The following is a 24,657-nucleotide window of genomic DNA, read 5'->3' as shown; positions in this document are numbered from 1 at the left end:
CACACACACACACACACACACACACACATTATGCTCCATTCACCTGCTGGCACAGATGTTAGAAAATAAAACAACTTAACAGCTTTGTCAAAGTAACCGAGACCATTTTTATTTCCCTATCAACATGATAGACTGATAAATAATAACATAACATTCTGATTACAAAAAAAGACTTCAACTTGACAGAGCGTCACACATTATTACAACAACGACAGGTAAAACAGGTGCGGTAATCAGTCATTGCAGTGGAGTGCGTCGACTCAGCAGCACAAGCACCACACAAATCTTTCAACCACAACCTTCACCCTGTTTTCTATCACAGCATATCACATTATACATCAAGGCTATATGGTTAAAGAAACAATTCAGCATTTTGAGAGATACACTTCCTTGCAGAGGCTTAGATGAAAAGATCGATGTCTGGTAGAGATGGAGCTATAGCTAGGAGACGGTTAGCTTAGCATAGAGCCTTGAAACGGAGAAACAGCTAGCTTGGCTCTTGCAGAGTAACACAGTCTGACTATAAAGCTCACTAATGAACACATTAGATCTCGGACAAAAACCTTGGGTGTGTTCGTAAATACAGTCTAACACTCTACACTAAAATAAGAGCGCTGTTGTTCAAAGAAACAGAGCGTTCTAGTTCTACATTGATTAACAAATGGTTAAGTTAATCACACATTCACTTTGCTTGGTGCTCTGCTGCTCCATCTCCTCAGACAGTGTGCCCAGAGTACCCTGATGCTCCGCCCTGATGCGCTAAATGTTTTGAATAACCAAACTATACACTGCAGCAGCGCTCTGTATACAGATTGTGCCAGAGAGTTATCTGACTTTCAGACTGAGTATTTCTGAATGCACCCGATGTATATATCTCGTGTTAAAATGGGGGATTGTTGCCATGGTTACATCATATTGTTCAGACTGTTATTACGAACAAACAAAAAAGGACAAATTGCTCAGGTGTAATTTGCAGTGAAGACATTTTGGGGATTTCTGACAGCAGTAATATCTCCCACTTGACAGCTGGAAACACCAGTGGTGACATCTAAATAAAACCCAATATTTACAGTGATTAATTAAACTAATACAATAAATTCAGCATAATTCAACTCAATAAAAGGAGCTAACAAATCACAACAAATGCCTGATACGAAATAGTACATCATTTTAGCTATTCATTTGGCATGACCACAGAATGTACACAAAGATGGACAAAATTGCAGTTGAATTTTATCCCAAACATGGTTTTTGTCATTTTACTGGTGTATGTTCAAGTTTTCGTTTCTCTGATGAAGTTGGTTTTACTTAGTTATTTGATGACCAATCAGAGTGCTCATAATCAGTGGTGCTGCTCATGGTTGGTTGGACAGGTGTATGGGCGGGAAGTGGAGACGTGTTGTCCATCTTCATATACAGTCATTGGGTGTGACAGGGTTAGCAGTTGGAGTAGCCATCGTGGAATAAAGGCGAGACTCCACTGGTTGCCTGGCAACCTGTCAGCGAGTTGGCCAAGCTAGATGTTTCCTCATGTTTTGTTGGTGTCTTTATGCAAAGCTCAGCTAACCTTCTCCTGACTGTAGCTGCAAACACATACACACAGACATACGAGTATTTATCCTCTTTTTTAACTCTCAGTAAGACAGTGAATAAGCGTATTTCCCAAAAAGTCAAACTATTTCTTTGAGACACAAATCTGATCAGAAGAGGGCAACTACTGAGACACTTAAATGTATAGTTATGATCATTATTTTACTATTGGAAATTAATGCAAAGACGAAGACCAGGTTGATTCAAGGCACAATTAGAGAGTTTGATTGCAAATCACAATTTTGTGTTTCTGCTCTGACCATAATTCAAATTATAAACCTGTTTGACTCCAATGCGAGTAAACGTAACTGATGCAAACCTTTTTTTTTTTTTTTTTTTTTTACAGTAACAAAAAACATTACTTTACATTTACTCAGTAGCAACTTCCAATCCTGTGTTAATAATTGACAGATTTTACCTTAAAGGCCCTGCATACCCACACAGGTGTATTCACTCACTGGTTGATTAGACCTCTGCATGTTGAAGCTGGGCGGAGCTGGACTTACATCATGTCACCTGACTTCCATGTACTAACAGGAATGATATAGGTGTTCTTTTTGTTTCCTAACAGGTGCAATACAGCCAGCAGTGTTTAAGTCAATCACCTGTGTGGATTTACATTTGATATGAAGACAAAGAATTTTGCAGAGAAATAAATTAGAGCATGTTAAGTCTGTGTATTTTCCACTGGGTTTTGTTTGCTTTACCAAAGAAGATCATGTCTGGCTGTCAGACCTGGACAAGTTGCCCCCTTCATAGTTAAAGTAAACATTAATGTTAGTTTTATATATATTAGAAAAAGACAAATAACAAAGATTTTGTTCACAAAGTGTTAAATAAACAAAACCAAAATGATGAGTGAATGTCCTTTGATTAGTCTTCTGTCTGTATATTTTAATGGTGTAAAGCATCCTGCACTTGCTGTGTGCAGATGCAGGGACAGATTCAGTGTTCTCTTTTTCATTGATTTTAATTAAACACCCCCACAACACATTCTTACAGAGGGTCAAAAGTGCTTTTGCCTGCTTTTTTCTATGTATCAGAAATGCTTGTGTGCCGTGCCTTAAAATGTTCAAAAGTGTGATACATCTCAAAGATTAAAAATTGCAAATTAAATATTTTTTGCCTGCTGTAGGTTAAAAGATGGGAAATTTGTCCTTTATAGTGAAAACATTATATAAAAACGTCCATGAACCTCTGGCAATGTAAGCCGGTCCTCTGTCCATCTCTATGTTCACTATGGACTGTATATATACATTAGATCACACGCTTATTACTTCATTCCCTGTTGCTTCCCTGTGAAGCTTTGGGGGTGATGTGTTTACATTCCTAGCTTATGACAAACTGTTATTTATCCATGTTTTGACAGAAATATGTGATGAGTAGTGCGGGGTTTTGGTTGAACTGAGGACAGGATGAGTGTCATCTTGCAAATGTGTGCAAATGGGTTCCACAATTTGGGCAGGAATGATGTACGTCTTGTAGGCTTCGGACCATCAGCGGTATCAGACAGCATCCACAAACAAAACTGAAACATATGCAGAGAAACAACAGAGGATGTTAAAGCTTGTTTACCACTGATATTAAAAACTCATGCGTGTGCACGTCTGTTGTCTCACCCCATCATTGTTAGAAGAACACACATGCACCAGGCAGCCTTTCCTGGCTGGTGAGTGACTTTAGTGGTGACGGAGTGGTGGCAGTGAGGGCAGACTATCAAACTGGGGAATTCCTCCAGATGTGACACTGAGACAGGAACCGGCAGTGGCTGCGTCACAACTGCTGGCTGAGTTTGTCGGCTGCTGACAGGCTGTGTTACACCAACTGGAAGGACAGAACCAAGAGGAGGACGTCAGGAACAAAATTAAAAACATTTAAATATCCATGTCACCTGCCCACTTGGTTTGTATGAATGCTATTAAGAGCAATAGTAAAGATCTAGCCTTCATACTTTGTGTAATTGGATGGATTATGAATCCAGAGTTTTGTGACGTCACACCAGTTGGCACCGTCAGGACAGGAAAAGGATCTGGCTGGACAGTAACTGAAAAAAAGAAAGAAATAGGTCTTCATTAAATTTGTAAATGCATCTTTTTCTTGCCTGTTCAGCCCAACATCCAGACTGCTGCAACGTTTTCGTCCCTCAAAACAGCCTAGGGAGTGTATAAATCTTAAAATGCCAATGTGGCTAAATGGGGCTTTATCAAAGTGATGATATGAGACAGCTCAGTGAGGTTTGGGAGATATGTGCCAGTAAAGTTAAAGGGACATTTAACCCCGAAATCAAAAATACTTATTTTCCTCTTACCTGTAGTGCTGTTTGTCAATCTAGACTGGGTCGTGTTGCTGAGTGTTGGAGATATTGGCTGTAGAGATGTCTGCCATCTCTCACATATAATGGAACTAAATGGCACTCAGCTTGTGGGACTCAAAGTGCCTAAAAAAAGCCTTGTTATAAACATCTGTGCATTGTATTGTGTAGCAAACCTGCTGGAGTCATGGGCGAAATGCATTGTTTGTTTCAAATGAAGACTACTTTGAGAGAGTCATAGCTACTCACGCTGTCTTATCTTGTGCTTATCCGCACCACGACCGGACAAGGCCTACACACAAGACTCCACGAATGCCCTCTACCCCACGCTGTGAGGTTCTGCACTTGCAGCCCGCCCCACAGGAGAAAACCCTAGGCACCGTGAGGATGCTACACTGTTACAGGTAGCGGGTGTTGCTAAAGCAACTTCATCGGATCTGACACTCAGGCAGAATGCCGTACCATCCAAGTGGACTCTAGATCCAGAGTCTGGGAACCACGGTTAATTACGCCATGGGCAGGTGCTATCTGACAGCCACCCAATTAAATTGAAAGGAGAAGCAATCAGCCCTCTTGTGTGTGGTGAATCTACTTATTTACCATCGATCTGATGTTTCCTGACATCACCTGCACCAAGTTACAAAGTCTGGCAGTGATGTGCGCACGGCACGTGCTTTTGAACGAAAAAAGCATTTGAAAAACTTGAAAAAGAAATTATGACCCGGTTACTCCAGATAATCCTGTGAGCAGTTTCATGTAGGAACTATTTTCTCTCACCAAACTACACCTGTGCAGAAAAAGGTATGTATTTACTCATGGACAAGAGGCAGCTGGAGATGTAAATATTCATGGCCTCCTCCTGAGCTGAGCTGCATCGTTAGCTAGCTCAGTGGTGCTAGGTGAGCTAACAGTAGAAGATTCCTTCTGCTGGTGATACAGTTGGTGGGTGTAGTTCATTAGAAAAAAAATAGTTCCTACGTGAAACTGCTCACAACAAGGTCTGTGAATGAGTTTTTCAAATGTATTTTTTGGCGCTTTGAGCAACACAAGCTGAGTGCCACCTAGTTTAATTACAATGGAGAGAGCAGACATCTCTACGGCTGATATCTCCAACACTATTTAATGATTTTGGAGTGAACTATCCCTTTAAGGAGACAATATTTGGTCACCTCTAACTTTCTCAGCAGATCTGTTGTCATCAGTCTCTATTCATGTTGAGTTTGTCAGATGATTAGCGTTTTTAAAATAAAGATTTTATCACTTCATCAGAGCAGCGTGGGAAAGAGGTTAACATGTAGTGTTTATGTGCTGTCATTAAAAGTCCAATGTGTAGAATTTAGTGGCTTCTAGTAGTGAGTTTGCAGAACTAAAAATTCTCCAGTGTGCGAAGCATGTAGGAGAACTACAGTGGCCAACACAGAAACGCAAAAATGTGATTGGCCCTATCCAGAGCCAGGGTTTGGTTTGTCCTTTCTGGGCTACTGTAGAAACAACATGGCAGACTCTGTGAAAGAGGACCCAGGATGATTCTTGTTTTCAGGTTATTATTAACTAATGAAGACATAGTTATGAATGTTATATACCATTTCTGCCAGTAGATGCCCCTGGATCCTACACACTGGACCTTTAAATAACTAGCTCGGCTTTGAATTATAAGTAGCACCTGATGAGGCATGAAACAAACTGGGAAAGGGAAACCAGTGAGATTTTATCTTACCTGCTTCTCCATAGGTGGGAGGAGGTGATGGGGGGGCGTGGAGGGAGGCGTTATAGGAGGGGGGAGGGGGGTATGTTGCTGTGCCGTGAGCAGGAGCGTGGAGACTAGCCTCCTCATACGAAGGGGGTTCCATCATGAGATCATCCAGTCAAACAGGAAGCTGGTGATGAAGAGGAGAAACAGATGATTTTAATGTAATAATCACACAAAGGCTCCTGACAATATCTAGTTCAGTAAAACCTGCATTTTCTCCTCTACACTGCAGGATTTTCTCTTTACTGCAGTCAGAGACATTCGTTTAAATCCAGCAACATGTCAGAGAAGAGATGAAGAGTTGTGTTTTGACGCAAGTTTTCTTACTGAGCCATGTTTACTTTCAACAAACTGGCATTTCACAATGTAACAGGTCATGTATTTTCACAGCGCGCTTCATCAGGACACGCAACTTGTTCAGCTGTCAACAGACTGAATGAAGCCTGGAAACAGACATCAGCTGTGAAAAATGAAGCCAAACCGGTCACAGCATCCACTCAGAGGAGTCAAAGTCAGTCGGTGCAGAGAGATCAAGAGATCATTCACATCCCCATTCAGCAGAGACAATCTTGGAAAACAGCCTGCCATCTCCTCCTCGTGCACAGACACATGATCACTGAAGTATCACACTTACACTAGGTCATGTGTTTATAGTGAGGGGAAGCTGTCCGTTTGTGCTGTTCATTCAGCCTGTTAAAAACTAATGGTAGAATATAACTAAGTACATTTACTCAGGCACTGTATGTATGGCAATTTTGAGGTACTTTACTTGAGTAGTTATTTTATATTATTCTATGCTATTTTATGGGGGTGTGTGACAAATCAATACAGCACAGTATTCCTATAATTTTGTGTGGCAATTTTGTATCGATGCACCAATGCCAATTATCAATTTTTTAATTATATTAATTGTAATTGTTTTTTTAAAAGTTGATTTTAAGGATTCTATACAATATTAATATTACAAATACAAGTTAAACTTTTGGTTTAACCACTCGATAAAATTTGCTGCGATAAAAATGTATAACGTGAGATTAACAGACTGACAACTTTATTAGATAAAACAGATGTTGACAAAGTTTTCCTTTGGTGACATAATTTACAGTTGAAAACAGGTAATAAATCGCAATATATCACAATACATCGTGTGGCAACACAAATTGCAGTGATAACGTATCGTGACTTAAGTATCGTGATAATATCGTATCGTTGGGGCTCTGGTGATTCCCATCACTCCTACTTTATACTTCTAGTCCGCTTTATTTATTTGATTATTAGTTACATAGCAGATTCAGATCATTAATACAAAATGTAGGGGCGACCTCTAGCTCACCAGGTAGAGTGTGCGCCCCATGTAGGCTGAGTCCTTTGGAACGACCTGGGTTTGATTCCAACATGTGGCTCTTTGCTGCATGTCATCCCCGTGCTCTCACCCCCCTCTCCCCTCTCTCTCTAGCTGTTCTATAATAAAGGCAAAAAGCCCTAAAAAATGATGTTAAAAATTACTAAATGTAAATCAAGAAACAAACACTGATTGTGATGGTTTTGTTCTTTTATTTGAGTAAAATTTTGAGTGCAGGACTTTTACACTGTGTTATTACCACTTAATTTTTTTAATTTATTAATTAAAAGTATAAGATTGGAGTACTTCTTCCACCACTGTTGAAGACTAAGCAAAGTCCCTCTTCAGATGAAGACCATGAGGTTGAAAGCTCCAGAAAAGCTAATAAACGGACCTTGAGTTAAGATTATTTTGTCACAAACAATTCGTTTTTGGTGCACATCCAGATCCAGTGGGCTTTTCTTATCACTGGATATGGAGTGACTTTGAATATTAGAAATAATCGGGAACATGTATCATATGATTGTCTCTTCTCATGTCGATCTGGACACAGCTGCAGTTCATATTTATGTCTGTTGTTATTGATAGAGGTATGTGCTCCATCAGCTACTCTCTTTTGTCTTGGCACAGTCCCAGTTTTCAGTGTGCCTGTGATATACTGCTCTGTTACTGCAGCCTCTATTTAGTCCCTAACTGTCAAACACCACTTCTTTCTTTCAGCCCAGTGTGTATGAAGACACTGAGCTGCTGTGAGATGTCACGTTGCTGCAGTCTAAATCTGCAGCTCTGCCTCAGTTATGGGAGTTACTGGTATCATATCCTCCCTCCGCTGCTGCAGATTAAACAATGGAGAGACACGCTTGAGATCGCTGTGTGTATTTACCACTCTGAACTGTCACAGCAGAGGTTTAAAGTGACAGCATCAAAACAGAACAACACACTATTGCATTACTGCATTGTCAGTACAGAGACAAAGTAAATACCCTGTGCTCAGTTGATTTCAAAGTTAAAACTGTGGGCAGTTTCATCTCCTTATCTGGTACCAATTACTGTATAGAATACATAACATTTCAAAATCAAGAGCACTAAATATGTGTTAATACAAATACTGCAGAGTAGACTCAGATGCATACATTCAATACCACAAGTTTTTCCTCTTATTAAATTGCTGTAAAGTATTTTGGCAGTGGTAGAAGAGGAAGTACTCAGATATTTTGCATCAGTAAAAGCAGCACTGTCATAGTGTAAAAGTCCTGCATTCTCAATCATACTTAAGTAAAAGTACATAAGAATAAGATATGTCATATAATTGGATGATAATTGTTGATGCATTAATGTGTTCATCGGTGGGAGCTAATTTGAATAACTTTGTATACTGCCATTTTTCTTAATCCAAAATAATACGTTATCATCAATCTGTTTATTTATATTTAATATTAATAATCTGAGTCTGCAAAGCAACTGAAGTTGCCAGATAAATGTAGCGGAGTAAAAAGTACAATGCTGGCTTATTAATTGCAGTGGAGGAGAAGCAAAAACGCCTCAAAATAGTACTTAAGTAGAGTACTTGAATGTACGTGACACTCTACCACTGCATGTTTTGGTCACACTCACTGTCGTCTAAACACAGTCCAAAAGCTCAGTAAAACACTTACTTTAAATCAAAATAACAGATTGTTATTATAGTATGAACATAGTTAATCATGAACCGTGTGATTCCACATGACTGCTTCTCCAAATTATGGGTTTTGATTCCAATAAATCACCTGAAACCAACAGTATCAGTCATCAAACACACCTGCTGAGTGCAGCCAAGTAAATCTAGCTCACATGGGACGACTTCTCCTGTGTAGTGAAGATATATCCAAAGCCGTGGTGTCTGATCCAAACAAGCGCAGACCTGCCTCCAGCCCAAACAAACAGTCTTCACAGAGTCACACTGTGTCCTCCTTCACTAATTAAACAGAGTGGTGTTTGAGATGTAACAGAGCAGTGATCTTACCTTGGACAAATGAGGAAGCTCGGCTGGCAGGAGGAAACGCGTCCCATGTTGGTGGCAGTGGTGACATCACAGCCTGTTGAACCTGTTCTCCTCTGGAATTAGAAACATTTTACTTCCCACAGAGTGAAAACCAAACCCTCTTTACCTGTTGACCGGGTATAAACTCACCCTGTTCACTGGTTTGCCTGGTGTGAATATGCAAACTCATCCTGAGGTGGCACTTTGTTACAGAACAGCATAAATTATCTGCAACATTGGCTCTGAAAACATACATAATTTCTGTTACCAAGAAAGGTGATAGAATTGGATATGTAAATATAAATGTGTTTACTGGATATCTATGCAGCAAGTAAAGTTAGTGTGAATATTACAAAATAACAAAAACAGTGTACAGCATTTCCTTTGAGTATTTGTAGTTGTAAATGCTTCATAAATACAGTTGTCAGAGTATTTGCAGTATCTTGGTTCAAAAAGTAGTCATAGTAGTATCATAGTCTCTAAGATTTGTTTTGCTAAAGATGTGATTCATTCATTCATTCATTCATTCATTCATTCATTCATATTTATACAGGAGGGTCCAATGAGAGTAATTCACTCTCTTTTGCATTATCAAAGTTAAAAACTCTGCACCAGACTATTGTGGTGAAGAGAGAGCTGAGCCAGAAGGTGAAGCTTTCGATTTACCAGTCCATCTACGTCCCAACCCTCACCCATGGTCATGAGCTCTGGGTAGTGACCAAGAGAATGAGATGGCGGATACAAGCGGCCGAAATGAGTTTCCTCTGTGGGGTGGCTGGGCTCAGCCTTAGAGATAGGGTGAGGTGCTCAGACATCCAGAAGGAGCTCGGAGTGGAGCCGCTGCTCCTTTGCATCAAAAGGGGTCAGTTGAGGTGGTTCGGGCATCTGATCAGGATGCCTCCTTCCATTAGAGATGTTCAGGCACATCCAACTGGTAGGAGACCCGGGGCAGTCCCAGAACATGCTAGAAAAACACATTCTCACTCCAACCTCGTCACTTTCCACGTCCAGATTCGACGTGCAAGGTACCCTGGGTGCTTTGGTTGTTGACGTTCTGGGACACCATGTCAACTTCTCTTCTTTCAAGACACACTTTGTTTACGAACAGTCTCTTTTAAAATAAACACACTATGTTGGTACAACACTGCGAATTGACGTTTTTTTTTCCCTTCAACAACAAAAGCATGTGGTTGGGTTCAGGAAAAAAGAACAGGGTTTGGCTTCAGAATCTTACGGAACGCGACCACCGCTCTCTCAGGTAAAAGTCGACGTTTGTTGGACCCGCCACCACCCCTCCCACGCATCCCTTTCGCTGCCTTAACTTTAGTCCTTGTCCTGCCGTGTTACCCCCAATGCTGCCGCGCACTGTTAAACAAAATGGCAACCAGACGCGTTTCATGCAGAAGTTACAGAGTGCTTTTTTCCGTTGGTTTCTGACGCCGCAAGTCACTCCCCAAGTGCCGGATTTCAACGACTTCAGAGTGAGACTGGGCTCACTGGAGGGTTTATATATCTCGTCTTGCCTGGGAAAGCCTCAGGATCAGGGGGAGCTGAAAAATGTCGCTGGGGAGAGAGACGACTGGAGTGCTTTGCTTAACTGTGACCCAGCCTTGGTTAAGCAGTTGACCACGGGTGGATGGATCATTAAATGACATTTGCAAAAATCTCTAGGGCAGCTGTCAATCACTGCTTATGTACACGCTTCACTGCTGACAGCACGGCAGCAGTGAAGCGGCAAAGGTAAGTAAATAGAGGAAGATCATTGACGGAAAAAACTTGCTTTCACTTTACAGAAAACCAACGGTCTTCTTCTGTTTACTTGTTTTTGCCATGTACGTTAATGTTGGCAAAGTAGGGAAGGGCAGGTTTTTTATTGCTGGTGATTGTTGGAGACCCCTCTGCTCTGATTGGCTATTTCCATTCAGGTGCGGTGGACCCTTGCAAATGCTATTAGGAGCACTGGGAGGAGCCAGTGGGACACAATTTTTTCCACAGATTAATGTCCCATGTACTTCTGTCAGGATACAGTGACAGTTCAGCAAATATGACAAAAAGTTAATTTTATTAAAGTTACCTATTTTAGCTTTAAGTTACGCCTCACAGAGCTGTCAGCCTGACCCCAGAGTCTGGCTTGTCAGATTGTATCTTGGTACTCACAGCTGGTAATTATGGTACTGTTTTCCTACATGTAAAAGCTGTGTGCTACTTATGTCTGTGTCTTGTTTCTCATTAATCTATGATCTATAGTGTGCTCTCAAAAAATGCTACAGTGCAACTCCTTTGATGAGCGCACCATTAGTTATGATTCTTATCTGCCTGTCATGTTGCTGTCACTCAAGAATGAGAAACACAATGTTGCTTTATCTGTTTATCTCTTTCCTCCCGTGGATCATCACTCAAGTGTTTTCTTTCTGTCTTTCTTTTTCTATTGTTTCCTCTATAAGCTGTATTTCTCCTCTTCACTTTCAGATTTAAATCCTCCTCTGCATATTATGTTGTTTACTTTCATCGCCCATGTAGATGCTTCTCATAAACATCTTAACTGATTAATTTACCATTGAACTACATTGTCTGATAAACTTATTCATGATAAACTTATATTTTTTTTCACACTGGAAAAGTCAGAAAGAGTTTAAGTCAAAGTTAACTCAGAAATTAAATGTCACATTTACACACAGTGACATCATGTTGTAGAAAATCAGGCTTTTAATTAAGACAAAGCTAAATACAGTTTAAAAGTAATTAAAACTCTCATGAGTACATCATTACGTTTGTAATCCAAATTCATTTTATTAAGAAAAATAGGAAGATGCTAGGTTGCTTCTGAGTGACATCACAGCTCATCTTTAGATGTGTCGTTGGACGCTACCTCTTCAGACACATGGGCCTCCTGACAGAGGGAAAGATAAAACAGGAGACTGGTGAGTGACGCTGACTTATAATTATGGGACAAATATATAAAGTGACAGCAAAAATACAAACCTCATCACCATCCTCATCATCTTCCTCATCTTCATCGTCTTCCTCCTCCTCCTCCACTTCCTCTTTAGGCAGCACTCCTCCATCATCCAGGAACTTAGAAAAAGTCTCCAGATCTCTTTTTCCCGTGTAGTCGACCACCTGAGAGGACGAGACAGAGAGACAGAGAAAAACGATGGAGGATAGGATAAAAAATAACCAAAGGCTCTTCACATAAATCGTACAAACTGTCTGTATGTATGTCTTTTGTTTTATGTCTTAAGTTTTATGTTAATGTACAGCACTTTGTTTCGGCTGTTGTTGTTTTTAAAGTGATCTATAAAGTTGAGAGTTGAGTATGTACAGTTTGTGTGAACGGACATGTGTGTGAGTTCATGTGTGTACCTCTTTGCCACCAGCTGGGAAGTATTTGAGTGTTGGGAATCCTTCGATGGTGACAGACTCCACCTCATTGGCCGTGGCGTCCATCTTGGCTATGATGATGTCATCTTTGTCGGCGTACTTTTCGCCCAGCTGTTCCCAGATGGGCGTCAGTTCCTTACAGTGGCCACACCATGGAGCATCTGCGCACACACACACACACACACACACACACACACACACACACACGGTTTTATATCAGTGTTTCCTTAAGTCTTAAGTCACTGCAAAACATTTATTTTAACATTAAAAAAACCCCACAAAGTTTCTCAAACAAGGCAGATGGCTTTCTGTCAGGTTTGTACCAAACACAATGTAAGGTAGGAGGCATGTTAAAGGAACAGTTCACCCAAAATAACAGAACACTAACCTCCCTCTGGTCCCAGATCAAGTTCTATATTGAATGGTTTTACGTAGTACAGTGGAGAATTTGGGCCATTGAGGGAAAAACAATTTGAGATTCTGAGAATATAATTATAATACTATGAGAATAAAGTTGTAATTTTGAGAAGAAAAAAAACCCCTCAGAATATTATGAATAAAGTTATACTATTTCAAGTAACAAAGACATAATACAATACAAACAAAATCATAATTTGTATTGCATGAATCAACTTGTAAATTTAAGTATAAGTTTATTTACATATTATTACAATTTTCTCCCATTTATTCTATTAGTATTGTGACTTTATTTCTTTCTTTTCTATTCTTTTGTACCTCAATGTGGCCCTAATATTTTGTCGTGAAAAAGAGTGGAGTACGCAAAAAAACCAAAGCATATGTGTGCAAACAGACTCGGACAAACAAGGAGGTCAAACAAAAGACAGTAAAAACGTTATAAAACCTTCAAAAATCTTCCTGAAAATTCCTGTGCAGTGTTGTCCAAGTGTCTTGTATCTATTTGTGGATTTATGGAAATCTAATCAAAACTGCTTTCACTAAACTATTCTATAGTCTGTTTGCACTGATAGGCTTTCATTTTTCAGGTGCTCCGCCCTCCTTAACACAATTTAATATATAGCGTTTTCTGGGACCACAGAGAGCCCAGGAAGGTGAGCACTGTGTACTTTTATTTTTTTCCTTTAGGTCAACTTTTCCTTTAATACTGTCACATTCAGGTCACATGATGGAGGATAAGATTGGAGATAAGATTGGAAATAATCTCTGTATCACCTGGCTTTCTTATCACGTGGCTGCTTCTCACTCGTTACTGGAGATTCTAACTGTCTTTGAACACTGAATGATGTTAGCTGTCTAACACTGAGCGACGGTTGTATGATTGTAATGTTGTTGAGGGGTTACACAGTCCTGTGTATGGTCACTGCAGCACAATATCAAATAAATTAGTGTTCAATGACCTTGAATGACTTTGAAGCTGACGATGAGGCGTCCAGGTTCATCAGAGCTTTCAGATAAATCCAATTTTACTAGGCATAATTGTGACGTGATCGTTAATATTAACGATATTTAAGGGCAGGCAGACAAACTGACTTACAGAACTCCACAAAGACGTTTTTAGTCGGGTCCAGAGCAACAGACTCAAAGTTCTTCCCCACCAGGACTTTGACTGGTCCTTTGTTCCAGTCCTCTGGGATCTCCTCAGACCGATAGTAGGGCTGCACCACAAAACGAGATTATTAATATTGTGTTTACTGCTGCTGTGAAATTGAGACTTGTATATGTGTATGTATGTGTGTGTGTGTGTGTGTTACCTTGGCAGTGCCGTCCACAACCTCCTGGCACAGCTGTCTCAGTGCATCTGTGGTGAGACCTCCTGCAGGGATGGTGAACTTCTTTGATGTGTCCATGTCGATGATGCGTGCGGTGGGGGCGTCCTTCTCGGACACGCCAAAGTATTTCAGCACATGAGAAATAGCCTCTGACACGTCGATCGCAACAAACAGCATCTACATAACACACACACGCAGGAGACATGACAAGCAAAGACAGTAAGGTAAAGGAAGTTTTGGTCTTTATGTCACTGACTTCATTTCAAACACACACACACATACACACACACGACTGTTACCTTGCCCTTGAACTCTTTGGCAATGGCCCTGGATTCGTCCACCAGGGCTTTCTGACTCTCCACAGAGGAGTTGATGAACAGCAGGCTGTGCAGGAGGATGCTGGAGGTGAAAATCTTCTCTGCAGTCTGAAAACACACACATAATGTCAAATATAACTTCTATACAATTATACATTTAATTTCAAATTATTATATAATAATTATATAATTAAGTATGTTAAGTTGTTACATCCTGGCTGAATGGGATGATCAGCTCCAGGCTGTTTTCCTTGATGAAGGCGGTCAGATTTTTTTTATCCAGCTTCCCGTCTTCTGACAACGAAAAGTCTGCTCTGCCGTCATCAAACTAAAAAAACAAAACACACACACACACACACACACACACACACACACACACACGTTTGTTTGACTCAACTTTGGCAGACCTAAGCCAAACCTTTTAACCTACACTTTGTTCTGACGCAATGGGAAAATAAATCAGTGGTCACTCTACAGACACTTTACCAGCAACAAATTTGATAATTGCTTAGTTGTATATTTATATATGAAACAAAAGCTTCCAACTGTGGCTCATTTGTAAGAATTTTCTGCTTTTCATTGTGTTATATCATTTAAAAATTCAGTATATTATATATTTGTGTTTGGGCTGATGCTTGGACAAAACAAGTAACTCTTAACATATAACACAAACATTCAACCCGGAGACACAGGGAAATAAAATTGAATAAAACAAACTATGGTTAGCATGTAACCATGTCCCTTCATCACTCTTACATAGTCGTTTGTATTTATTTTGAAGGCCTAACTCAAGCCTTGTCATTACTCAGTTGGAGTCAGTAAAACATCTTTCTATCCATGTGAGGATATCTGGGCCTCACAGAGGAGCATACTGTATGCACTAGATGGCAGCAAAGCTAACATCGCTGCAGCTTCTTGTATCTTGTGCTGCCTTGGTATAGAACACTTGACTCTGTGCCTTCCAGTTAGTATCATGACATGTTTGCACCTTTTTGAAGAGCACCACTGAGCTGGCTTTGACTTCATACTTCTGGAAAACCTCTGGACTTGCTGACACAGCAAACTCTGTGTCAGTAATATCCAGAGCGAGCTCCTTGAACACCTTGGCCGCCTCACCATCCAGATCCTAATAAAGAAACAAATCAAAATATGAATATGAATGTAAGTATGTGATTAAATGGTTTACTAGTAAGGATAAATAAAACAGGTGAACGTACATCAAAGAATCCCACAATAGTGATGTTATGGGAGTCGATGAACTGAGCTGCAGAGTCTGCAGAGTCGAGCACCAGAGCACCGGGGCCTGCACGACGCTTCATCCACTTGATAATTCCCTCAGTTGACCTCTTACCTGGAAAACACGCACATACAAATTCATATCAGGCACTTTAACGCACACGGATGTGAGATAAAAAGAAAACTAAAGTGACAGTGTGGCTCAAACCAGCCTGGTTAAAAAAATTTGCAAAAACATGCTGATTCAGGCAAACAGGGTGAGTTAGCATATGAAACTGTGAACACACACACACACACACACACACACACACACACACAAACACACACATACACTGATCAAGTTTACTGCTAAGGCACTATATAGGTACATATAAATAAGGAAAGTTTGACATTTTGGGAAATACACTCATTTGTTTTTGGGTTTTTTTCCTGCGATATACCACTCATGCATGCTTTCATTAATAAAATGAGTATTTCTGAACACTGGAGAGAGCCATGTTTCCAGTCTTTATGCTAAGCTAAGCTAAGCTAAGCTAAGCTAACCAACCTCTGAGATGTAGCTTGATACTTCGCATACAAAAACCTGTATGATAAATATGGAATGAAGTTACAGCCATCAGCCAGTTAGCTCAGCTCAGCGTAAAGACTAGACAGTTAACCTGGCTCTGTCTAAAAGTAAAAAATACCTGGTCAGTCACCACCCCCTCTCTACGGAACGCACTAACCACATCACCTAACCTAACAACATCAAAAATGCCCCCACACTGACAGCATTCAGAAAGACTCTCAAGACCCACCTCTTCAGACATCTAACCCCCCAACCTCCATGTTTTTATTCCCTAGTTGACTCAATCAGTTTTAATCTTTCATTTTATTTTATTGTCTTTATAAAATAATTTACTGTTTTTCTTTCATATATCCTACTCTTTGTAAAGCGCCCTTGAAAATCGCTATATAAGTATGATGTATTCTTCTTCTTCATGTTATTATTATTAAAACTGTAAAAAAAAATGACATGGTTTTGCAGGTGCTGGACTAGTTCTTCTATTATAATAATTGTTTAATTCTGCTAGACGTAACAACAAATCATTTCTCTGGTACCACCGTGACAATTACAAAAAATTAAAAGGTGCTGATATTGTGGGTTTATGTGGCCTTGGTCCAGACACTGAATCTGCCCACTCCACCAAGTTCAAGTTGACTGATTCGTCTGACATCATGACATGAAAAAGCGGTTTCTCACTTAAAATAAAAAACAATCAATGAGCGCTGCGGGCGAGGCTAATGATGTTGTCAGGCTGGGGCATGTTCAATCTGAAAACCTTGTGCAACATTTTGCTACAGTTTCTGGGTTGAACAACATCTTTTCTTGAAATGGTGTGAAACAGACTTTGAGGTACACTTTCTCTCAACTGGTGTGTGTTTCAGAGGTGTTAACCAATCAGCAGCGACATGTATATAAACCGAATTCTGGTAGATCTTTACTCATTGTACGTCCAGTTGTGGTTCTTAATTCACATTGTGCAATGTAAACATACGTTCGCCGGTAGATAGAGACCTTTGAAGTGACCTGAGTCACACTAAATTAAAATGCAGTGCTCCTTTGAAACACAATAGGGTCTTCGATACACCAGCTTTTCTGTTTAATGCAGCCCTGTTGTTGAGTGCTATAGATGGTGCTATCAAGGCTGTTCTAAGTCAACGTGTATTTTCAATATTGCCTGACATTATAGTTTGTTTTTACTTCGCAGTGTGGACTTAAAATGACATCAGATTCAGGTGGATACGTTGGTCTCAAGTCATTGGTTCGGGAAATGTCAGACTGAAGATGGAATTGGAGTTTAAGGAGTTGACCATTCTGTCTGATATTATTTAAAGATTTTTGGAGAGAGCTAGGGTAAGTGTTTCCTTAGGTCTCCAGTCTTATGTTAAGCTAAGCTAAGCTAAGCTAACTGTCGTCTGGGTAAAGCTTCACAGTTAACACACAAACATGACGGTGGTATTAAACTCTTCTCAACTGATTTTTTGAAAAGAAAAAATTAACCAGATGCACAGTCAAATATTAAAGACAAAACTGTTGATCCAATCAAATAGCTCGAGGCATGTAAAAGACAGTAGACAGGTTTGGCAATGATCAGGTAAGGTAAACACACACACACTCGACAGTAGGTTCACACACGGCTGTAACTGTCAGGTTACAGTTTGTGATGACGTATGCACACTGTGGTTGTGACTCTGAGAAGCACAGCAGCGTTACTAGTGTGTGCCCCTGTGTGTGTGTTTACCAGTGTAGTCGACGGGCTGTTTGCGGTCTCCGTTCACAAACAGTTTCAGAGTGGGGAAACTTCCGATGTCAAACTCCTCGGCCAGCTCCCTCTCCTCTGTGGCGTCCACTTTGGCCAAACGCATCGCTGCTTCCTCCTTCAGCTTCCCAGCAGCCTCTGCATAATGTGGCTCCAGCTGTTTACAGTGGCCGCACCAGGGGGCATCTGCACAAACACACACATACACACTCTCTTTATACAGTAGGGGACTGAGTTCAAATGTGTCTCCATGTAGAAGAAATACTCAAAATCAATAACCAAAGCAGCAGACATGCAGCTTTACTCCGCAGGCCTCTGTTCGGTTGTAGCTATCACATGCAAAGATACACATGGAAATACGCTGCTGATAGCAACAGCGGCAGTTTGGCTCGGCCTTTATCTCCCTCACTTCTTTTCCTCGGCGTGACCTCTCCGCTCGCAGTGCTGACTTCATCTGTGGGAGAGTTTAACAAGAGAGCATCTGGACAGGAGAGGCCACGTGTTCTCACGTTTGGATGATAACGCCTCAGAGCTCATGAGGCTAAGAAGAGACGAAAAGGCATTTATATTGTGATAAGCACTTCAAACTCAAGTTTCACTTAGTTAGCTATTCCTGAAGCTTTCACGGCCTTCCTCAGCTTCATTTTAGTATTCAGTAGGTGCAGATTTCAGGGAGAGGATGCCTTAATATCTGAACATGTGCATTTGTCTCTGCCAATAAAAACATGAACATAACAGAGACTTTTATTTTGACAAAATTAAAGACAATCTGGGGCAAACAAATTCACCAGAATGCAGGAAATTAAGTGTTTGATGCTTAACTTTTGTGGCAGAGGACCCCAAACCTCCCGTTTTAAGTGTCCCCCAAATTAAAGCTACACCCCTGTGTGCTCCCCAGGTCAAGAATGATCCTTCATCTTCATTTCACTCCTCGGTGTCTGCATGAGCTCTGTATAAAAGTGTGAATCTTGGACACCTTTTAACAAAAAAAAAGGTCAATGCCAATCCATTTTAGCTGAACAGATGTTGTCACTGATGCTAAAAAGAGAGCAACAAACGTAAGATATAAGAAGTAAGAGGAGCAGATGTTCACCTATTTGGAGCAAAAAACGTTGTGCATCATTAATAGTGATCCCTACATGAGATATAATTCAGATCTACTTACAGAATTCAACCAGCAGAAACTTATTTTCACTGAGAGCTCTGGCAAAATTGTTGATGTGGAGAACCATCACATCCTTCTCCTCCTCTATCTCCGTTGTTTTCTCCTTCTTTGGTGTCTCCTCGGTTTCCTCCTCCTCCCCTGGAGCCTCCTCAGTTGCCTCCTTCGATGTGTCTTCTTGTGTTTCTGTCTGTTTGGTGTCAGTGTCGTTGGCCCGGGCACAGGAGGCCCACAGCAGCAGGCCCAGCAGAGTTATGGACAGAAGTGTGTGTGTCCTCATGTTGGCGTTTCTGTCTGAGTACCTGCGCTCAGGTGTGGACAGCCACAAAAAAATGTGTCACTGAAAGTTTGTACCTTTATGTGTCTCAGATGGGGAGTGTGTGTCAGAATTTTACTGGCCTTCTGTGTCATCCAATCAGACGGTACGCCTGCGGGGGACTCTTTTCTGTGTAAACCAATCACGTGCTGCCCTGTAGATTCGGAGCTGAACAAACTGGCTGTTTGTTAAAGCTTTGAGAACTCTTTATCTTTCTCTCCTTTTTGTTTTGTATAATTTAAAATGATTTTCTTCATTGTGTCTTCATTGAGCTTTCAGTCCCCGTCACCCACACATGGTAGCATGCACGCGTGTATAATTTTCCACTCCTCTCGCTGGGCCTTATCAGAATCTCATTTGCTTAAAAACAGACAGTGTATGGATTTCAAGCTCTCTCTTCTTCACTTGTCTCTTTTATCTTGCCATTTTGTGTTTACTCAGACTAAAGGAAACACTCCACCTCTCCGCCCTTTCTACCATTTCACAGACAAGACGCAAAATCCAGGATATTTAGAGATGAGTAGGGGAAGATGGAGGCTGCTTAGCACACAACTATTTTCCGGTCCTTTGAGGACAGAGACAAAAATGTGACATCAAAATGTTTGCTTTCTTTGGTGATGGTAACATTTGTTTATAGTATTGAAAGTAAAAAAGTGGTCTGTGGACTAAACATATTTTAAAACTGTGTTAGAGATAATGGAAAGTTGTTTCCCCTGGTTAGTTATTAGACAAAGGAATCAGCTACATTTTGATATAAGATTTGATTGTCTGCAATGAGTGATAATTAAAATAATAGTATTTATTTGTATAGGACTTATCTAAACAAGGTTACTAAGTGCTTCACAAAGTGCATACAAGTAAGACAACAAAACAATACAAAGGAAAGAAATCACAAAAGTTACAAAATCAGGCACTAAAAAGGAAAGCTTTCCTATGAAAACATGTTTTAAGCAATTATTTAAAAACAGGTAATGTGCTAGCCAGCCTGATCTCCTCAGGCAGAGACTTCCAGAGCCTCAGGGCCTTGATGGCAAAAGCCCGGTCCCCTCTAGTTACCAACCTTGATCTAGGGACGACTAGTGAGGGTAGGCTTCAGGATCTCAGATCATGACTCGGAGCAGCTAGTCGGAGGCTCAGCTATATAACTCAGCGCTAAGCCATGTTGAACTTTAAAAGTTATTAAAAGAATCTTAAAAATCAGTTCTGAAATTGACTGGCAACCAGTGGGGGAGGCGAGAATTGTCCCAGTTAAAATACGAGCTGCAGCATTCTGTAGTTGAAGCCAAGCTACTGAGGATTTACTGAGGCACGTAAACAATGCATGGTCACTAGCTGACATAGTTTCATCATAAAGGTGGGTTAAATGTGAGTGGAGTTGGTTGGCACATGTCAACCAATTGTAAAATTAAGATTTGTAACTGTAACTGTGTTTTGAAAGAAAAAAAAAACTATTTTTGAAAGTATAAAAATAATGTTTATATTGTTAATTTATTATTATTTTGAATGGCCAGTGGGCATTTACAAATGAATTGCTTAAAAATGTTTTGGTTTTTTAAAAAATGAGCAGATATTCTATTAAATGTTCATGTTTTGTGGTTCTTGTTTAAATCAAATGTCCAAATTGTTTCTATTGGTTACTTTATTTTTTTGTAACTATAGCATTTTTTCCATTGTGCCTACCAACTCATGAGGTGTTTCTGCACAAATGCAAAACGTTTGTGACTTAAATCACAAATCACCTAATTTCAGAAAACAGTTCCATTTTTCATTGTCAAACATTCATGGAGTGGGTCCATTCTTCGATATTAATTTCAATAGCGTTTAGCCCCGATTGAGTATGCACTCTGGGGTAAAATGTGCTGTGACACACACCCCAAAAGATGGACATGTCCAGGAAACTTTCCAAAAATAAAATCCATCCAATTGTCTGCTACATCTGATCTGTTTGATGCACTGCAACCAGGAATAATCCATTTTTCAAGGCCAGTTTTTGGTGACATGGTTACATTGTCCTGCTTGGCTCTTGTCTCGCAATGAGACACCTCTCTGGAAAGGGGCAGGGCTATGACGACTGGTTATCTGGTTTTGACGTAGAAACTGGATCAGAATCTTACTGGCATGTAAAGCTACAAGGTGGTCTGATTTTGAGGGAGCTAGAGGAATGGCAGTGGTAGGCAACTTCACATTTTCATGGCTTTTATTGTACAACCTTGTGTTTATAACAAACACAAATGCATTTTCGCAATATGGGACCTTTAAATATATAAAAATATATATTTAAAAAAATCGAAATACAAAACATATTTATCTATAGCTGAGAGTCCTTCATCTTTCATCTGCTGCTAGTTAGAATAATCAAACAAAAGTTATCTTAGGAAGTACGGCAGAGAGTGAAAAGTCTCCCCCGTCAGAAACTCGGGTGAAATTTGGGTGAACTGACCCTTTAAAACAGACATCACATACATGATGAGCTGCAGTGAAGAAAACTGTGCACAACACACATCGATTTGTTTCTGTTTTTATTAAACTTTTTGAAAGTATTAAAGTTGAAAACAAGATAAATAAAGCTGTGAGTGTGACTGTTTCCGTCAGTGTGTCTGTGTGTTTCTGTGTTTAATGCTGCATGTGTGTGTTCTCTGTCAGTGTGTGTGTGAGCTCCGGGTTTGGATCCCAGTTCGCCAGCAGGTCACTGAAGTCCGGCTGAGCGCTGTCGAGGGTGTGTGTGTTGTGATGTGGAAGTGCGTTGTAGTGCATGTGCGTGTTAGCGTCTGTGTGTGTGCTGTCCTGTGAAAGTGTGTCACTGTTTGTGTGTGTGACGTCAGGTGCGTTGCTGAAACTGACCACAGAGCAGCAGGGGATCGGCTCAGTCCAGAAACTGAGCGGGAGATGCCGCTTGATCATCGGCCGGCTGCGGCCCTGACTTTGGCCCCTGTGGTTGAACAGTTCAGCCAGGGGCCCCAAACCGCTGTTGCCCTTAGCAACCCCAACTCCTTGATCATCAGCACAAGTGGCCAAGCTGCTTTCTTGCTCCTCTGGACTTCCTGCTCTTGCGATTTTCAGCAGGTCATCATAGTAACGCAGACGCCCGCTGGTGGCGACAGAGACCGAGTCGCTGTAGATGTCACAAGCTTCTTGATCACCAGAGCAGTGACCGAAATACCGCTGGACGTCACGGCTGATGAGATCTGCAAACCTCAGCAGCTGCTTGGTCACATCCAAAGTGTGGTGGGTGGGATTTAAGAAAACCTCGTCCAAACATTCCTCCTCTTCCTCCTGTGCTTCAGATTCTTCATCCTCCTCCTCGACCTCTCTTTCTTCCTCATCTTCTCTGACCTCTGGCTTTTCCTCCAGAATCTCCACATCTTCATCTTCCTTGCATGGAGAGTGCTGGAAAATCAGGGGGTAGTAGGCTGGAGTCGGGGCCTGGACAAGGAAGCTTCTGATGACGCCTGCTGCCATGTTGGCTCATTGACACTGGAGAGACAATAACAGAGGAGAAAAACTAAGAATTTAACAGGAAAGCATTTTGTTGAAAGGATAAAAAAGTAAATTGGTTGAAAAAGAACATTTTAATTACCTTAAGTGCCAGGTTCAGATGAATCTGTGCTTAAATCAGAGGTCCGTCTTGGGTCATTGATGGATCCACTTTTCTGTGTGTGTGTGTGCATATGTAATACTGGACCGTCAGGATTGTCAGTGTATATATACCTCAGCACACCGCTGCAGACGCGTGTGTCTCTCCCGTCGGATGAGGCAGCTTCCAGAACAAATATTTGCATGCCGGATTGGCCAAACACACTTTGTTTACTTTATCACCGGGCAACCGCAGAGGGGGTCCAAGGCTAATGGATCCTCTGCTAGGGGATGATGGAGAGTAGTTGTACATACACACACGCCCAAACACACACACATCGTTGTTTTTTCCCGTCCCTGTTATCAGACTAGTTAAAGGATAAAAGAGCATGAAATCAAATCATATGCTGTTTTGACTTCTAAAGGGGAACACTCTGAACTGACATCAGCAGACTGAGATACAACCGGGGCGGACGCAGCTCTCCTCAGAACATGATGCACTATAATGTTCTTTAAGTGGGAAGCATCACGACATGAGATCAGACTCACAAGAGTCAACCTCGTCAACCTGCCAAACTGCCAATCCTCGTCTTCAGTAAGATGATAGCATGCTCAGACACACCATCAGTTTTACCTGTGGCTATTGGCTCACTTGCTGAATAAAAATTCTGAAAAGGCTGTTAGAGGAGAGACGCAGGTGCCAACAGATCAAGTTTTAGAGCGGAGCAAAGCACCCTCGAGCTGCCCGATGAGCAGATTAGCACTTTGACTGAAACCTACTGAGCCTAGAATTGTCATCTCAAAGAATAAGGATTGTGTTATTTCCTATTTTTGTTAGTGTTAACACATCTCATAAAAGATGCATCAGCCCAAATGCCAATTAGCACAAACTTAAGACTCTTAAAAAACAAGTCCTAAACTTCCTAAAACAGCCAGGCACTGCAGTTTTTTAGCAAATGAGACTCAAATAGGGCTCATTAGGGTCTACTTTCAGCTGTGGATTAATACACATTTGGTGCTCTGGTGAATATTTACAACAGCAGGATGGTGTATGTGGAATTAACTCAAAATAAACTACATGTCACTCAGTGCAAGTGTGGCTCATTCATGTGATTTTAAGACATTTGGGGCAACAAAGGAATGCGGCTTTGGCTACACAGACAATATATGTGTTAAGAAGGATCAATTAAATTTTGGTTTTGGCCTTTTTTTTTTCTGATAATAAGGAAAATATACAATATCACTCTTATATTTTCAGACTCCTACAGTATGATCTTAACGTAATTTCCCCTAAACATGACTTGGATGCTTTATTTGCCCAAAGATCCTGATGAATCCCTAATCTAGCTTGAAAGTTATAAAAAGACAAACTAATTTTTAAGTAGCTTTTCTGTCTTGAACTGTACTAGCTAATGGGATAAATTTATTTCAATGTGGCCGAGAGGTTTTTACTCTCTAAAAATCTGTGGGTGTATATTACAAGCAAATGTTCAATTCAACATATAAAGACTTTCCAATACTGAATAAATCAGTCAGATTGTCCAGTTATTAAAATTTTAGCAGCTGTTTCTAAAAAATGGGAAGTTCACACATTTGTGCTCATCTGTT

The 24,657-nt window shown here is 40.7% G+C and overlaps 3 protein-coding genes across 6 annotated transcripts in view; all 3 read right to left on the bottom strand.

The window, feature by feature from the left end:
• The window catches only part of pdia2 (protein disulfide isomerase family A, member 2), a 177,197-nt gene extending 157,510 nt beyond the window's left edge, over positions 1–19,687 (bottom strand). For 2 of the 3 annotated variants that reach the window (XM_049571476.1, XM_049571477.1), the window contains exons 1-11: positions 19,164–19,687; positions 17,981–18,184; positions 15,677–15,810; positions 15,448–15,585; positions 14,671–14,787; positions 14,442–14,567; positions 14,125–14,319; positions 13,908–14,028; positions 12,377–12,555; positions 11,996–12,133; positions 11,840–11,903 (exon numbers count right to left, since the gene is read on the bottom strand). In XM_049571476.1, the coding sequence (XP_049427433.1) occupies positions 11,847–11,903; positions 11,996–12,133; positions 12,377–12,555; positions 13,908–14,028; positions 14,125–14,319; positions 14,442–14,567; positions 14,671–14,787; positions 15,448–15,585; positions 15,677–15,810; positions 17,981–18,184; positions 19,164–19,440 (1,686 nt within the window). In that variant the 5' untranslated portion in view covers positions 19,441–19,687 and the 3' untranslated portion in view covers positions 11,840–11,846. Of the gene's footprint in view, positions 1–11,768; positions 11,904–11,995; positions 12,134–12,376; positions 12,556–13,907; positions 14,029–14,124; positions 14,320–14,441; positions 14,568–14,670; positions 14,788–15,447; positions 15,586–15,676; positions 15,811–17,980; positions 18,185–19,163 lie in introns of those variants that run through there. The other variant, XM_049571475.1, reaches the window with a different exon arrangement.
• On the bottom strand, positions 84–9,105 carry si:dkeyp-75b4.8 (lipopolysaccharide-induced tumor necrosis factor-alpha factor homolog). 2 transcript variants are annotated; one of them, XM_049571483.1, is made up of 5 exons: positions 8,996–9,105; positions 5,619–5,778; positions 3,542–3,634; positions 3,210–3,414; positions 84–3,118 (listed from the first exon to the last, which is right to left on the bottom strand). In XM_049571483.1, the coding sequence occupies exons 2-5, from the start codon at positions 5,752–5,754 to the stop codon at positions 3,013–3,015; spliced, it is 540 nt and encodes a 179-aa protein (XP_049427440.1). In that variant the 5' UTR covers positions 5,755–5,778; positions 8,996–9,105; the 3' UTR covers positions 84–3,012. The 2 variants fall into 2 exon arrangements, with proteins under 2 accessions (XP_049427440.1, XP_049427439.1); XM_049571482.1 differs by lacking the exon at positions 8,996–9,105 and adding an exon at positions 8,792–8,985.
• A 1,149-nt stretch (positions 19,688–20,836) lies between the features above and the next one.
• Positions 20,837–24,657, bottom strand: LOC125886268 (protein PERCC1). Its single transcript, XM_049572332.1, has 2 exons — positions 23,054–24,657; positions 20,837–22,950 (listed from the first exon to the last, which is right to left on the bottom strand). The coding sequence occupies exon 2, from the start codon at positions 22,933–22,935 to the stop codon at positions 22,090–22,092; it is 846 nt and encodes a 281-aa protein (XP_049428289.1). The 5' UTR covers positions 22,936–22,950; positions 23,054–24,657; the 3' UTR covers positions 20,837–22,089.

This window comes from Epinephelus fuscoguttatus, linkage group LG3 (genome assembly GCF_011397635.1).
Source record: "Epinephelus fuscoguttatus linkage group LG3, E.fuscoguttatus.final_Chr_v1".
Classification (NCBI taxonomy): Eukaryota; Metazoa; Chordata; class Actinopteri; order Perciformes; family Serranidae; genus Epinephelus; species Epinephelus fuscoguttatus.
This window is presented reverse-complemented; position numbering and strand designations above follow the sequence as displayed.